We start from the raw sequence: 14,243 nt of genomic DNA, 5'->3' as shown, positions 1-14,243 counted from the left end.
TAGCATCCGGGCTCACCGGGGTTGGGGCGCAAAGATCGTTACGATGTGATCTGATGGCGTAACATCAGCGTGCGTGGGGGACGCCAGATACGAGGGCGCTCACGAATGTGCGTCAAGGAGACAGGAGTCGAGTATAGATTAAGCTTTTTGCAGGTGTTCAAACGCATGTGTGGGATTTGAGAGCCACTGCAGTGGTGTTTGGACAAGGTAGGCTGAGCACGCTAGGCGCCGTTAGCGCCGATTGCGCATATGGCGATTTGGAATCAGACCGTACCGAGCGTATGGTAAGCGTGGGCATCTCTCGGGTACTCGATTGGGCCTTGTCCCGTAATCTAGTATTTGTCAAGTATGCAAATCCATTTCCCGACCTCACGGCCGCTGGGACACGCCTACTTACTGCCCCCGTGCCGTTGCATACTCATTGGCGGGTTGCTATCGCCCGACGCCTTGCATGCTTCTGCGGGTCCGCATAGGTCTATTTCCCCTAGGTCTGTGTAGGCTGTCATTTTGTTGGTCTTATTCGCCATGCGCGCATGTACTGTTCTTTTGCCACTTTAGTGGGAGTCTCAAACACGTAATTTGATGGGGCCGTTGCTCGGTAAGCCTGAATCGTCATTTCGGGACATGTTTCGGAGAACTTGGCCCGCACGTATTACGGAGTACTTCTCCCACATGCATGGATAAGAATTGTGCTGTGACAAATCGACAAGAGACGTATATCTGTCCATCGAGTGCCACTTTTTTGAGAGCATTAAATAGTGTCGTTGACCTTGAGATCCAAGTCTTGATACCGTCTCCATCCTTTCACAACACCAATGGCTCCAGTCTCTCTTCACCAGTCGTCACACCCGTTTCTGACGCCCACGCGCGCATCCGATATATCATCATGGACACTGTCGGTACCCGAACGAAGTTCGAGCTCGTCCACTGAGTCTGTTACCGACGCTCAGTCACGCCAAGCCGCCATTGAAGCCTATCGACAGATGAAAGCTGCCCTCTTCTCAAGGTCTCTCCATTCAAACCTCTCCCGGTCTAACTGAGAATCTGAGAATCTGAGAATCTTTCACGCTGCTGCGAAACTGCAATAGCACTGTTCTGGCACATTGTCGCATCACGATTTACGAAAAAACTCTCCACCAGGACGACCCGTTACGAACCAACGTCATCCTCAGAGTTGCTTATCACTAGAGTTTCGATTGGCTAAACTCTCAACAATACCCCGATGACCCGGTGTGGAGTTATAATTAGGGCGTTTATGGCTGCCTTTTAGGGTATTTGTGGAAATCAAGTGACTGAGCATTATGGCCGGTGCTTGGAGCATAGATACTATGTAATTAGATCAGATTTGGTTTTTTAGTCTTTGGGTTCCGGAGCAATGAAAAGCGAGGTGGCACCCCATAGCGTCTGGTACTATACTTTAGTTATCCCTTCATGTAGTTATCTTTGTCTCCCGCTCCACTCTGCCTAATTGCATCATTTCCGCACCCGCTGTCCGCTTATCGATAGTAGGGGAGGGTCCGTGCGCCAAAAGTTGATCCAACGCGACTTTGCGAAAACACGATCCAACGACCTTGACTGCAACCACACTCTAACTCTTCCACTCGCTTGCAATACCATAATTTACCCTAAAAAATGTCGGGAAACACACCCAAAACAATGTCTAAAGGACTCATGGGCATGAAGGTAAGTCGCTGCGTCTTCGCGTGCTCACGGCATATGCTAACCCATGTATAGTTCATGCAGCGTGCTGCAGCAAAGTCTTCACCTTCGTCGCCGGCTACTTCCAATGGACCTCCGGCCAAGAAGGCGCGTCTTTCACATGGCGCATCAGCCGTAGGAACCTCAGATCAAGAGATTATACAATCAGGACTCGACGCCGAAGAAGCAAAACGTCAGGCGGCGCTGGACAAGGCGGCGCAACACGCGGGTGAAACCAAGTGGGTACTGAGCTTTCAAGATCCTCTCAAGGGGAAGCGGCAAGATGCTATGCAGGTTAGGCATGCGGGGTATGCGGAAATCGATGCGCAAGACGATTCAGAGGAGGACGAAGAAGAAGACACCAGACCTGTGAGAATGCAGTTTGGTGGTGGTGTCAAAAAGGCAGACGTACGTATCGTCTGACACGGGTAGTTTCCCTGGGCTAACGGTATTGTAGACTTCGGTACCGATGGTAAAAGCAGATGACTCGGAATCTGACTCGGAGTCTTCATCGGACGATTACGACTCGGACGACGCTGCAGCAGATCTTATCCGACAGACGAAGCGCGAAATGGCTTCGGAAAAGCGAGAATCTAAGAAGAAAAGGGCAAGCATGGGCAACAGCACGCCAAACGGAACACCGACGCGACAGGGCGAGAACAGAAACCTCAATGGCCTGACATCTATTTCGGGCGGTCGGCGATCGGGAGGCGGCGGAGGCATTAGTGGAGGATCTGGTCGCATGAACAATGTGGATTGCTACAAATGTGGGGAGAAGGGGCATATAGCAGCAAATTGCTCCAACCCACCAGCCCCACGGGGATCTGCGGGCAGAGGGAACGGCAAAAGCCGGAGATAGGAAGGGCGCGCGCTGGCTTGACATTTATACGCCTTGTACGGTTCAATGATACCCCGTGGAGACTTGGTCTTCTTCGATCGCGAGTGCGATCAGCCAACCCTTTGTCCATTTTCCACCAGCATGTACTCGTCGCCAACCATCATCTTCATCTGGCTGTCGTCCATGAAGTTGTCGTGGTCGCCGTTCAACGCAGCGCCTTCCTTGTCGTACATGAACTTGGCTAGCGCGAGATAGTCGGGGAAGACAAAGGTGCAGATGGCGTCATAATCCAGCAACTTTGCGTTTCCCTGCATAATGTCCTGGATGACCTTTTGGTCGCGCTCAAGATGGTACGTCTGTTGCGGTCTCAGCCTGGGCAATGGCGCAAATGCCTTTGGGGCAGAGTGTATAGAAGCGAGGCGCCTACAAGGCTGTAGCTGATGATTCCATGGCGCTGGAGGATGGGCACGGCCCTCTGCGCATGCTTGTTGTTATAGTAATCGATGAAGTCTTCGTCCGACATGCCCTGCTTCTTTTTGATGTAGATTGTCGCCTTGACGACCTTTCGGAAGCCCTCTGTGTTTGGGTAGCCGGCCTGGAAGGATTTGGGCACCATGTTGGCGCCGAACGAGAATTCAAGGTGGACGGGTAATTGCAGCAGCGCCGATAATAGGTGCATGGCCCGTCTTATCGACAATCTACGGCCCACTTGATCTCATGTTGAATCCCTCCCGGGGACGACTCGGATCTCCGCATTGGGTTGTCTACTCTTGTCGCAAGATCCTCACTCCTCGCATCCGCCCGCTGTTTTCTTTTTAGTCTCCCTCACCGCCCATTGCCTGCCTTGGGCGCACTAGCTCTTCTGGGTTGCTTGCGAGGTTACTGTTACAGCGATTGGAGCAGTGCCGTGTTGACAACGCCCGTCCCCCTTCTCGCCTTCACAGCCACCGGCTGGCTTCACGGCAACTCTTGTGGATGCTCCGCTCTTTAGGCGCACGACAGTCTCTGGGAAATCTGTCGCTCGTACCACGACCCCAAACCATCCCATCTACACTGCCCGCTGCCACACTGGTCGCGCGGTACACAGTACTGTCAGCAAATTGCCCAGCGTTGATCTCGTCCGCCACTAGTCTCCGCCAGCCACGCCGCATATACAAGTCTCCCCTCCCACAGACTGCCATCGCCGCGTCACCTGCAACCCAGCGAAGCCTCACACACGCACCAAGAAAAAAGAATCAGTTAGCCAACATGGCTGGAGCGCTGGAACGGGAGGCTGTTCGACAGAGAATTGAGGATCTTGAGAGGCCGCAGCTCGACGACCGCTCCTACCGAATCGTTACTCTGCCAAACCAATTGGAAGTCCTTTTGATACACGAGGCGGAGACTGACAAGGCCAGTGCGGCGCTGGATGTCAATGTGGGCAGCTTCAGCGATGCGCCCGACATGCCAGGTATTGCGCATGCGGTAGAGCATCTGCTGTTCATGGGCACCGAGAAGTATCCAGAAGAGAATGCGTACAACCAGTACTTGACCCGCCACGGTGGCTATTCAAACGCCTTCACCGCCTCCACATCGACAAACTATTACTTCGAACTCTCCTACGCTGCCACCTCGCCCACGGCCAGTAAGGCTGCGACTCCAGAAGCCTCATCGACAAACCTGTTGGAGTCGGCAGATGAGTCACCGCTACGAGGCGCACTGGATCGTTTTGGCCAATTCTTCATTAGCCCGCTATTTCTCGAAGACACGGTGGATCGCGAGCTCAAGGCGGTGGATTCAGAAAATAAGAAAAACCTCCAAAACGACACTTGGCGCATGCATCAGCTCAACAAGGCGCTTGCCAATCCTAATCACCCCTACAACCACTTCTCCACAGGTAGTTACAAAACCCTACATGACGACCCCATAGCACGTGGCGTTAAAATTCGTGATGAGTTTATCAAGTTCCATTCAACGCACTACTCTGCCAACAGGATGAAGCTGGTAGTCTTGGGTAAGGAGATTCTGGACACATTGGAATCATGGGTAGAAGAAATCTTTTCCAAGGTGCCAAACAAGAATCTCGGACAGAACCGCTGGGATGTACCTGTATACACAGAGACAGAGCTTTTGACGCAAACTTTTGCTCGGCCAGTTCTACAGTCTCGGTCGCTGGACCTTCAGTTTGCCTACCGCGACGAAGAGAACTTTTACGAGTCGCATCCATCAAGATACCTTAGTCATTTGCTCGGCCACGAAGGCCCTGGTAGCGTTCTTGCGCACCTTAAAGCGAAGGGTTGGGCAAATGGACTCGGCGCAGGAGGCTCGACTCTGTGTCCAGGGTCAGGGCTGTTTACTGTAAACATCAAGTTAACAGAAGATGGTCTGAAGAATTACAAAGAAGTCGTCAAAACTGTCTTCCAATACATTGGTCTGATGCGCGACCAGCCGCCCCAAGAGTGGGTAGTAGAAGAGTTAATGCGCATCAGTGAGGTAGAGTTCCGCTTCAAGCAAAAGAGCCCACCAAGCCGGACTGCCAGCGGGCTGGCAGGCATCATGCAGAAGCCATATGACCGCAAGATGTTGCTCAGTGGACCGGCCGTTATAAGGAAGTTCGATGCCAACCTGATCAACGAGGCCATGTCATTTCTGCGACCAGACAACTTCAGGTTGACCATCATTAGCCAAGATTTCCCGGGTGGTTGGGATCAAAAGGAGAAGTGGTATGGGACGGAGTACAAGATTGAGAGAATACCAGGAGACTTCCTTGCAGAGATCAAAGAGGCTTTTGAAAGCAAGAGCCGACCAACAGAGTTGCACTTCCCCCACAAGAACGAGTTTATACCAACTCGATTGGATGTTGAAAAGAAGGAGGTCGCACAACCAAGCAAGGAACCAAAGCTTATTCGCCACGATGACAATGTCCGCATTTGGTGGAAGAAGGACGATCAGTTTTGGGTGCCCAAAGCTAACGTTCACATATACTTCCGAACGCCAATGACCAACGTCACCGCACGCGTTACACTTTTGTGCACGCTCTATCGCGAGCTTGTGAACGATGCTCTGGTCGAGTATGCTTATGACGCTGATATTGCGGGGCTGGTGTATGATTTCACCAACCACATCAGTGGCTTGTCGATAACGGTCAGCGGCTACAATGACAAGTTGCACGTACTACTGGAGAAGGTGTTGCTCCAGGTTCGGGATCTTGAAGTCACAGAGGATCGTTTCAACATCATCCATGACCGCATGCTACGGTCTCTGCGCAACTGGGAGTACGGACAGCCCTTCCACCAGGTTGGCACTTACTCCAGACAGTTCAAGAGCGAAAAGTGCGTGATGAATGAAGAACTGCTTCCAGAACTGGACAGCATCACAGCCAAAGATGTGCAGCAGTTCTTCCCGCAGATCCTAGCTCAGTGCCAAATTGAGGTGCTTGCACATGGTAACTTGTACAAGGAAGAAGCTTTGAGAATCACCGACCTTGTAGAAAGGACTATCCAGCCCAAGCGGCTGCCTGCGAACCAGGTCCCCACCCGCCGAGGTCTCCTTTGGCCTTCGGGGTGCAACTTCATCTACGAAAAGCAGTTGAGCGACCCGGCAAATGTCAACCACTGCATTGAGTACAACTTGTACGTTGGGCATCACTATGACAATGTCACCCGTGCCAAACTATTGCTCCTTGGACAGATGACAGATGAACCTTGCTTCAATCAACTTCGTACCATCGAACAGCTTGGTTACGTCGTCTTTTCTGGGTCCAGCTTCCATGACGTCTGGTCTGGGTACCGCATTCTGATTCAGAGTGAGAAGGACTGCCGATACCTGGAGGGCCGTATTGAAAACTTCCTCAACACTTTTGAGGGAACGCTCGCTGCGATGAGCGAAGAAGACTTTGAGAGCCACAAGCGAGCCATGATCAACAAGCGTTTAGCGAAGCTCAAGAACCTTTCATCAGAAGATAACAGGTTCTGGAATCATATCTACAGTGACTCATATGATTTCCTGCAAGGTATGTCTTTCTATAGCCCTAACGGTAGGACTGTGCTAACAATCACACAGCCGACGTTGACGCTGAGAACCTTGAAAAGCTCTCAAAGAAGGACATGATTGATTTCTATGGCCGATATGTCTCGACATCGTCTTCACAGCGTTCCAAGCTGTCAGTGCACCTCCAAGCACAAGCCAAAGCCAAGGAGCCATCGATCGAGGAAAAGAAGACTGCTGCTGCTGCTTCACTTCAGATCATTCTCACCGAACACAAACTCAAGTTTGATGATGGGGCTTTCAAGATTCGAGTTGCCGATGCATCGTCCACTGACGAGATCTCAAAGGCTGTGACTCGTTATCTGAGCGAAGATATCAACGTGGAGGGTGATGTCGCAACAAAGATACTAGATGAAGCAAAGGCTGCACTCGGTGTCGCCGACTCTGGCTTGCCAGCAGCACCACAGACACTAGATGTGGCCGCGGATGTAGAGAGTGTGGTTGATGCGTCGCATCCTGTTCTCATCAAGGATGTGCATGCATGGAAGGCGAGCATGCAGATCAGTACCGGCGTGCGGCCGGTACGGAATCTGGATGAATTCGTTGATGTTGTAGAAAAGCTTTGAGAGTGGTAAAAGCCCTCGAATGTACGAAGCAGTAGTATGCAATAGAAAAGTGTAGACAAATGGATCGGCAGCGTGTCCATTGAAGCGTAGTAACAAAAAACGTTAATGACAGATGCTGTGCGCAATCGATATCATTGAACGTGCATAACTCATGTGTGTTTGGGCTCTGCAAAGTCCTCGTGACCATGTGTGCTGATGTTAGAATGGTCAGAGGAGTGAGGCTCCACATTTGCCGCATGGTAGACACACGATGAACGAGGCTCGGCCCGCTACACTTCCGATGACTTCGTCATACATACATAACAAAACATCCATACCCACCCAGCATGGAACTACAGCACGTTCTACTGCGTGAAAAAACACTCGAACCTGCGGGGTGACGCAAGAGTGCAGAGATATCAAAAATCAAGAGAGACGGAAGCACTGGCGACAACCATGCTACGAAGAAGCCTCCTACGAGCGACTGCACGTCAGCAACCTCACTGCACGCGCAACCCGACTCTCCGCCGCTATGCTACAGAACCCGTAACGCCAGTCACAGCGCCAACATCTCAACCGCGAATTGACCGCTTCAACCGCCGCCTCCCCAAGTTCCTGCACAGATACACGAATGCACTCGGCAATGCGCCCGTCACACACATAACCGCCTTCCTCATCCTCCACGAACTCACCGCCGTAATCCCACTTTTCGGACTCGCCGGCTACTTCCACTACACGCACTGGCTGCCACCCTGGATCGCAGAAGGCGCATGGGTCACCTCGGGTGTGGAGCGCTTCGGACGCTATTTCAAGCGCAAGGGCTGGATCCGCGGCGAGGAGGCGTTGGAAGCTGAGCGCGAGGTTGACGATATGCAGAAGAAGCAGAAGTTGCGGAAGGTGGATCAGGCGTGGAATGTGGGCGAGGGAGGCGTCAGGCTGGTGGTTGAGTTTGCGACGGCGTATGCGGTTGTTAAGATGTTTCTGGTGCCGAGGATCGTGTTTAGTGTGTGGGCCACCCCGGCGTTTGCGAGGTGGACGGTTGCGCCTGTGCTGAGCAGGTTTAGGACGTTATTTGGGAGGGGGAAGGATATGGGGGGTAAGGCGGCTGGGGCGGGAACAGGGGCTGTGGGAGGGAGTGCTGTGCCTAAGAGTGGGATAGGGAAGAATTGATGGTCTTGTGCAATTGTGCTGAGGAAACTTCAAGTCCAATTGTTACTGTTGGAATCGAGGGTGAAGTCTGGATTCCCCTTTCGTCCCTGTACAAACGCCTTGGGTTGAGATTTGCTTCGCTATTCGTCAATTCCCAAGCCCTTCTTACTTTCTTTATCTTCAGTTCAATCTCACACTCAACACCATGTGCTTCGGCGGCGACGAATACCAGTACGAAACTAGGGTTGAAGTCCGCAATGGCGAGCGCCAGTTAGTCAAGACCTATCTCCCACGCCATGGCATGTCCCGCCGCCGCAGGTACGGATTCGGTGGCCCTTACTACCCTTCACGATATTACGCTCGTCCGCCTTCAGGCCGCTACATAAACAGGGAGCTCGCCTATCTGGATCGTTACCCCAATGTACCGCTGTCTCAAGACTTTGTTAGAGATGTGTATCGCAGATCCTACTCTGGATATGGATATGGCACGGGATATCACGTTGGAGCTCGCGCTGCTATGCCGACTCGTTACTCAATGGTAGGTTTCTTCCGCTTTCCCTTTCCACTGAATGCTTTGCTTTCTGCCTTTTCTCCCTCACACCGCTGCTTTCTCCCCTACCATTGGCTCATATGGAGAACTACACGCTGCGGCCTTCGAGTACTGGCGCGCGGCTTTGCTCTTGAGTTCCGTTTGTCAGGTGGGTGTCTCACATCGGCCTTCACCTTGACTCTTTCCTTGCTTCGCCACACTGCAATCCCTCGATTGCCGCCTTTCCCACTTCCTCACCTCAACAGCATCGCAGCCCCCAACACCTCCATCACTTCCCAAATTCTCATACGCCCATTGCCGCAATGGAGGCATATCCGAAGCCTCGCCACCAGTACATCTACACCCCCCGCTACGGGCAACGCGGCATCCTCAGCTATGCGGGTCAAGCTCCCAACGGCGCAGCACCCACGGGCGTAATCGGCAGTGCCTATGCCTACGGAGTTGGCTACCCAGCAGCAGCAGTAGCAGCAGCGACCTGTCAACCTGTGGTATACAACACTCGCCCCTTCTACGGTCCCACCTACCTCTACCCCTACTACAACCCTGGCTACACTTACTACAACTCCAACCTCTACGGCTGCATATACCCCCTTGCTAACTTCTACTTCCCCTACCAGCGGTCCTACTACAACACTGTGCCCACCTACGGCTACACAGCGCACGTCTATCCCCCGGGCCATGCTACGACGACAACAACAACATACCACGTAACCAACGCCCAAGCCCCCGTGTACGCCTCACCCACTGCCCAGCTCCTACGCGAAACCCGGCCAGCATACGCGCACGGCCACGCTTACACGCCGCAAGCCCCAACCCGTGAGGAGATTCAGCTCGAGAATCGCCGCATTGCCACGCAGCGTGGGGCGTATGATGCACGCAAGATTCGGCCGGCAGATGCCCGCGATGACGACCCGTTTTGGTGCCGCGAGGTGAATGGCGAGTGGCATTTGCGGTCGTATTATCAGATTGAGAATGAGTGTCATCCTGGAAGGTGGATGATGGATGCTGAGATTGGGTTTTTGGTGTTTCATCGGGCGTAGGTGAGGGCTTGTGAGTGTGGTGTGGAGGTATTGGTCAGATTATGTGGAATGGGGATGAGCAAAGACAAGGCATGTTTGTGTTCTGATTTTTTTTTGATTTATGGGATACCGATTTTTTTCTTTTAGTTTTAGTCGGGTCTACGATGATGACTTGGCAGATTGGCGTTTGGAATCCTGTCATCTTTGCAGGCGGGTCTGTGTTCCACGGGATACAGTCTGATCACCTTGTCGACCACAGAGCAGTAATGAAGTAAGGCAATGTAAGAAATTTCACGGTAAACACGATGAAGAATTCGATTAAATTTGGTAACCAAAAAGTTTGTTTGCTGCCTTCACACACTACACGTGCATGAAATCGGAGACATGTACAGTATCACATCATATCGGAATCCCGAATGTAAATGCAACAATGGCGATCGGATACTGTTCTAACGGGACAGTTACCCGCTCCCATGCGATACTTTTAATCACCCGTGTTGACATTCTCCTGTCCAATGTAAATGCATTTCACTTACGCACCATACCAGGCTCTTTTCCTCGTACTGCAAATGTAGCATTACATATCTCGCCAACACAAATTGCATAACACACGTCAACACATCGTTCTCACGGACAGAATTGCAAGGAAAAACCCAAATTCCAACTTAATCACTTCAAGAACTCAGTCTCGAATCCCAGCACCACGTCACCGGACCCCAGCAATCAGCAAAAATAATAAGACAGCAAAAAAGGGGCTCTCTCCACATGAATAACAGGATGAATCTACACACGGGCTACGTGCTGAAACTTGGGCCAAGGAGGTGTGCAGCGGTGTGACGAGAAGTTTGAGATGGAGGATGAGGAGATGTGGAGTGTGAGTTGAGAGAAAGCCATTGCAAGAACGATGACAATACCACGCGACGTAACCCTAATCACAAAATCCAAGGTATCGATTAAGCTTAAAAGATTGAGGCGGAGATACTTGATATGACAATTACAAAACTTTGGGTTCTGCAAAGTTTGCGCCATCTTTGAAGTAATTGATCAGCATCAGATGAATCTGTCAGGCAGATAATTGCTATGACGTTTTGTATTCAAAAAGAGATCGTATTTCAGATGGGGGAATGCAAGTATGGGTTTTAGCGCTAAAGACGCTGTGGGCAGTTGCTACGAGTTGTCATGTTGATACGTCTACTTGCTTTGAGCACGATTGCGCTGATAGGTATCTATCTAGGGTGTTATGCGTTTGTTCCATCGTTTCAATCCAAACATCTAGATTATTGAGACAGATATAGTGAGGGAGAACCGTCTGTGCTATGTACAGAGAACGGTTTCTGGGTTTGAAGGGATTTTCCATCTGGGACAGAACATCCAGCCTTTTCCAACAATTTACAGGTGGAATATCTTGAACGCGTGGAAGTGGCTAGTACAGATTACTACTCTGATATTGATGAAAGTGCCGCATCTCCAGTCGCTTGCGTGGTGGCTGCGTGGGCATGTGAATCCGTCTATGCTGGCATTGCGACGTATCCCCTGTGGAGAGCGAAGCAAGCGTACTAATATGAGCATGCAAATTGCTCCTACCATGATTTCTGGAACAAGCGCAGAACTGGAGAACGGCAGAAATTACAGTTGAGGGTGAGAAGTTCCGCGTGTCTTTTTTTAGTAGTAGTTCCGGCTTAATCAACCCTCGTATTATGTTGGTAACTGTAAATCGTGTAGATAAATTCCGTTCGCTTTGTATAAATATGGTATTAAGACGATAAAGTTCCATAAGAAAGCTTTCCTCGTTTGGAAGCTTCACATTTGATATATCTTCGACACAAAGAAGAAACTGTCCGCTAGCTGAATAAGGACTCTGGGGAAACATTGCACAACTATTAATCAAATGTAAAGGCCGAAAATGACAAAAAACATAAAGTAAAAACAGAAACTAGCGATTGTCAAATTAATATTTCAAAGTACCTTTCACATACCATTTCCCTATTTCTCCAACCCCGCCACAGCCTCGCCCTGACGTCACAAGCACCCCCACACTTCTCGCAGCTCATCTCCGAACCCTCGACCCGACAAACTTTAGCTCAGATGCCGCAGCAGCAACCACAACGACAACCCCACTCAACCGGCTCGCACCTCACCACATTCCTCTTCGTCTCCATATTCGTCATATCGCTGTTCCCTGGCATCTTCGTATCCATCTTCTGGGCGCCATACAACAGTCTCGCAAATTATTTTGTACCCACACCCGCACCGCGCAAAAGCGTCGTCTGTACCAGTCCGAACATCTGCTCCCCACCGCCCACAATGTCTTGGTAAGTTCAGCAACACCCCCACCAATTAATATGCCCTACAACGTAACTAACGTGTCTTAGGTACCAAAAATCACTTACTCTGCCCTCGCGCTCCCGCGGCTGCTACCTCATCACCGACCACATTCTCAAAGAAGTCCCGGAGATCAAGCAGTACAAGACGGGTCTCCTCAATCTCTTCATCCAACACACATCCTGCGCCCTTTCACTAAACGAGAACTTCGATGAGGATGTGCGCGCGGATATGGGCACGGCGCTCGATCGCATTGTGCCGGAGGACAAGAAGAACCAGGGTCTCTATTTGCATGATGCAGAGGGCAGCGATGATATGCCGGCCCATGTCAAGTCTGCGCTGATTGGCGCAAGCGTTACCATACCGATTACGAATGGGAGACTGAATACGGGAACTTGGCAGGGCATTTGGTACTTGGAATTTAGGGATTCGAAGCATACGCGCAAGGTGGTGGCTACCATTCAGGGAGAGAAGATGTAAAGAGGGGTCTGAGTGATATGATATCCATGGTTAGATTCTGACCAATATATTTTGAGCTATGATAAGTCAAGTTCACAGATTTTCAACAATTACTGGACAAGTGGGCCATGTGCTTGTAGTTTAGGTGCCTTGCTTCAACATTTTACCCGCCAGCTGATCAGTTTTCCGAAAACAGTGTTAACATAGAATGGTCAAGTTCATGTGTCATTTAAGCAAAATCAGTGGTATGCCTGCTTACAGGACTTTCAATTGAAGCACATATATACACCCTCACAAAATTCAAGACGGGTTTACCGCTGTGAAAGCGGCTCGTCAGTGACCTTTTGTGTCTCGTTGACTTCCGCCGCATTGCCCTTGGGTTTCAGTGGGTATGAAAGCTCGTGCTCGGGGGTGGCTTCGAGGACAGCGCGGTGCTTCTCATGAGCCTATGTAGTGTTAGTAATTATCCTGTCAAGCCCGAATCCGCCAATTTTCTGTAATTCAAGAATCGCAGCTTGAATCAGCAAGTCTGATACGTACAAAGGGCAGACCACAGTATGTGCACCAGCAAATCTGGGGCTTATCTGTGTTGATAAAGATCCGGGGGTGTCCGAGAGGGCCACCTCCTCCGTCACATGATACGACGCGGTCGTGTGTCCAGCGGACAGGTTGCTGGTGGATGAGCTCAATGGCAGCATACGGGCGTGGCTGAAAAGTTCCCGTTAGCACTTGTTTCGCTGTTCTCGTTCTTCCCACTAGCAACCGCTTGCTCCCTGCCTAGGAACCACATAACGCCCAATCTTCATATCCCCACCACATCTCCCAGCAGAGCCTAGACATACCTGATCCGCAATAATGGTCTGCTCAAATCTCGGCCCGCTCATCGCAACCGCCCTCGGGTTCTGACTCCTCGACCAGATACCCTTGTAGTTGGGCGCCTGTGTGGTCCTCAACTCCTCAGCATCCTGCATAGACTCCTGAAGAACTTGATCGAAAGAGCCCTCGGAAGAGGTGGCCATTTCATTGGTTGCCGAGACATTCTGCTTCGCGTCGCGCTTGACGGGGTCGTTGGCGGGGACCTGGTTGCTGGTTGTAGCGGTCGAGACATAGCGGGCAAAGGGGCGGGAGGCGGCCGCTGCGCTGCGGGAGCGCAGAGCGCGAAGGGTGACGGGGAGCATCTTGGGAGAGGTGTGGGTGCAGACGGGCTGCGCAATTGCTGGGCGAAGATGCGGGTTGTGTGGTTGAAGTTGAGCTTCTGAGCATTCGCGCTATACGTGACTTACATAAGCAGAGGTATCATTGGCTCAACTCTTCGTCACTCTTTTGTCCACCTAGTTCCTCGACTGCAAGTTGTCAGTGATTTCCCTGCATATTCCTCATTTGAGGTGACGAATTCTTCTTGAAAATTTCTCCAAATTAGCCATCTTGGTGTATTTTGTCTTCTTCAAGATAGCCAAGGAAACAGATTGGATGGTGGCTCCTGGTCTTCGCATACCATGCAGAATGTCCTCGTTTGGCATTTTCACTCATATAATGCTTAGCAGAATGCTACTTACCTTAACTCATGGATCTCAGAAAACCTTTATTATTTTGTCTCGCGGCACTGGAATCATTTTTCGAGTTTATTATCAATGTAC

At 51.0% G+C, this 14,243-nt stretch overlaps 7 protein-coding genes across 7 annotated transcripts; 5 read left to right on the top strand and 2 right to left on the bottom strand.

The window, feature by feature from the left end:
• Positions 1-760: 760 nt before the first annotated feature.
• Positions 761-1,117, top strand: PSV08DRAFT_289938 (uncharacterized protein; the record flags this gene model as incomplete). The annotated part of the gene is made up of 1 exon (XM_014226420.2): positions 761-1,117. A coding segment is annotated over exon 1 (221 nt), but the record flags the coding sequence as incomplete, so codon positions are not given.
• Positions 1,118-1,614: 497 nt separating this feature from the next.
• On the top strand, positions 1,615-2,557 carry PSV08DRAFT_401128 (uncharacterized protein; the record flags this gene model as incomplete). Its single annotated transcript, XM_014226421.2, has 3 exons — positions 1,615-1,683; positions 1,735-2,106; positions 2,156-2,557. The coding sequence occupies exons 1-3, from the start codon at positions 1,633-1,635 to the stop codon at positions 2,555-2,557; spliced, it is 825 nt and encodes a 274-aa protein (XP_014081896.2). The 5' UTR covers positions 1,615-1,632.
• Positions 2,558-2,601: 44 nt separating this feature from the next.
• On the bottom strand, positions 2,602-3,169 carry PSV08DRAFT_37881 (EthD domain-containing protein). The gene is made up of 2 exons (XM_014226422.2): positions 2,964-3,169; positions 2,602-2,892 (listed from the first exon to the last, which is right to left on the bottom strand). The coding sequence occupies exons 1-2, from the start codon at positions 3,150-3,152 to the stop codon at positions 2,647-2,649; spliced, it is 435 nt and encodes a 144-aa protein (XP_014081897.1). The 5' UTR covers positions 3,153-3,169; the 3' UTR covers positions 2,602-2,646.
• A 311-nt stretch (positions 3,170-3,480) lies between these two features.
• On the top strand, positions 3,481-3,700 carry PSV08DRAFT_289925 (uncharacterized protein; the record flags this gene model as incomplete). Its single annotated transcript, XM_066092588.1, has 1 exon — positions 3,481-3,700. A coding segment is annotated over exon 1 (155 nt), but the record flags the coding sequence as incomplete, so codon positions are not given.
• An 84-nt stretch (positions 3,701-3,784) lies between these two features.
• Positions 3,785-9,846, top strand: PSV08DRAFT_370374 (a-pheromone processing metallopeptidase ste23; the record flags this gene model as incomplete). Its single annotated transcript, XM_014226423.2, has 5 exons — positions 3,785-6,527; positions 6,578-7,083; positions 7,603-8,232; positions 8,441-8,794; positions 9,052-9,846. The coding sequence occupies 5 exons, from the start codon at positions 3,785-3,787 to the stop codon at positions 9,844-9,846; spliced, it is 5,028 nt and encodes a 1,675-aa protein (XP_014081898.2).
• A 2,012-nt stretch (positions 9,847-11,858) lies between these two features.
• On the top strand, positions 11,859-12,811 carry PSV08DRAFT_361424 (uncharacterized protein). Its single transcript, XM_014226426.2, has 2 exons — positions 11,859-12,137; positions 12,198-12,811. Exons 1-2 carry the CDS (start codon positions 11,911-11,913, stop codon positions 12,625-12,627), a joined length of 657 nt encoding a protein of 218 aa, XP_014081901.1. The 5' UTR covers positions 11,859-11,910; the 3' UTR covers positions 12,628-12,811.
• On the bottom strand, positions 12,649-13,836 carry PSV08DRAFT_289881 (uncharacterized protein). Its single transcript, XM_014226427.2, has 3 exons — positions 13,449-13,836; positions 13,147-13,314; positions 12,649-13,052 (listed from the first exon to the last, which is right to left on the bottom strand). Exons 1-3 carry the CDS (start codon positions 13,782-13,784, stop codon positions 12,918-12,920), a joined length of 639 nt encoding a protein of 212 aa, XP_014081902.1. The 5' UTR covers positions 13,785-13,836; the 3' UTR covers positions 12,649-12,917.
• Positions 13,837-14,243: the final 407 nt, after the last annotated feature.

The sequence above is a fragment of the Bipolaris maydis genome (genome assembly GCF_028858645.1).
Source record: "Bipolaris maydis strain C4 unplaced genomic scaffold PSV08scaffold_5, whole genome shotgun sequence".
Classification (NCBI taxonomy): domain Eukaryota; kingdom Fungi; phylum Ascomycota; class Dothideomycetes; order Pleosporales; family Pleosporaceae; genus Bipolaris; species Bipolaris maydis.
The sequence above is the reverse complement of the archived record's forward strand: the minus strand, read 5'-3'. Positions and strand labels throughout refer to the sequence as shown.